Here is an 803-nt window from a genome sequence, read left to right on the forward strand (position 1 = left end):
ATAGGCACCACCAGCACAGACTCATAACCACAGCCACACAATGACAACAGGAGAAAAACCGAAACCGAAACACAATCAGATACAAGGTAGGCACCACCAGCACAGACTCAGAACCACAGCCACACAATAACAACAGGAGAAAAACCGAAACCGAAACACAATCAGATACAGCATAAGATCACCAGCAGCACCGGTTTATTCACCGACTTGCATTCGTCTAAGACAAGCGTTCTCACGAACAGGAGTTCTATTTTTCGGCCTACGGTACTTAGAAAATCGTACACAGTCGCTCGCCCATCTATCCGAAAATAGCTATACTTCAAATGTCTGCTTCACAAAGTCTCTATCAATAGACAATTTTTTCCTATCGATTTGTACACAGGCCCTAGAACATTTTTTTCTAAAAATAGCTATACGAATCTCTTACGGACAAAATGTCTATTAATATACCCAATTCACCTACCAATTTGTGTACAGTCGCTCGCACATCTGTGGTGCGAAGGTCTTCACTTGCCTCGCACTCTACCATTGCCCATCTAAGAATAGATATGAGCCAGTTTTGCCAGCCAATCAAATCCAAGAAGCTGGTCATGTTGGCCTTCTGGTTACCTACCATGTTGAGCACATCGTTGAGAAGTTGAATGGTCACCTGTGATATAAAATATTAAAAGGAACAGAACAGAATAGTTCAATACATAAATATATGTATATGTATATATATATATATGTGTGTGTATGTGTGTGTGAATATATATATATATATATATATATATATATATGTATGTATGTGTGTGTGTGTGTGT

At 39.1% G+C, this 803-nt stretch overlaps 1 protein-coding gene across 1 annotated transcript; it reads right to left on the reverse strand.

The window, feature by feature from the left end:
- Positions 1-463: 463 nt before the first annotated feature.
- On the reverse strand, positions 464-649 carry SARC_17687 (hypothetical protein; the record flags this gene model as incomplete). Its single annotated transcript, XM_014288222.1, has 1 exon — positions 464-649. A coding segment is annotated over one exon (186 nt), but the record flags the coding sequence as incomplete, so codon positions are not given.
- Between the last annotated feature and the right edge of the window lie 154 nt (positions 650-803).

Source organism: Sphaeroforma arctica (genome assembly GCF_001186125.1).
Source record: "Sphaeroforma arctica JP610 unplaced genomic scaffold supercont1.11688, whole genome shotgun sequence".
Classification (NCBI taxonomy): Eukaryota; class Ichthyosporea; order Ichthyophonida; genus Sphaeroforma; species Sphaeroforma arctica.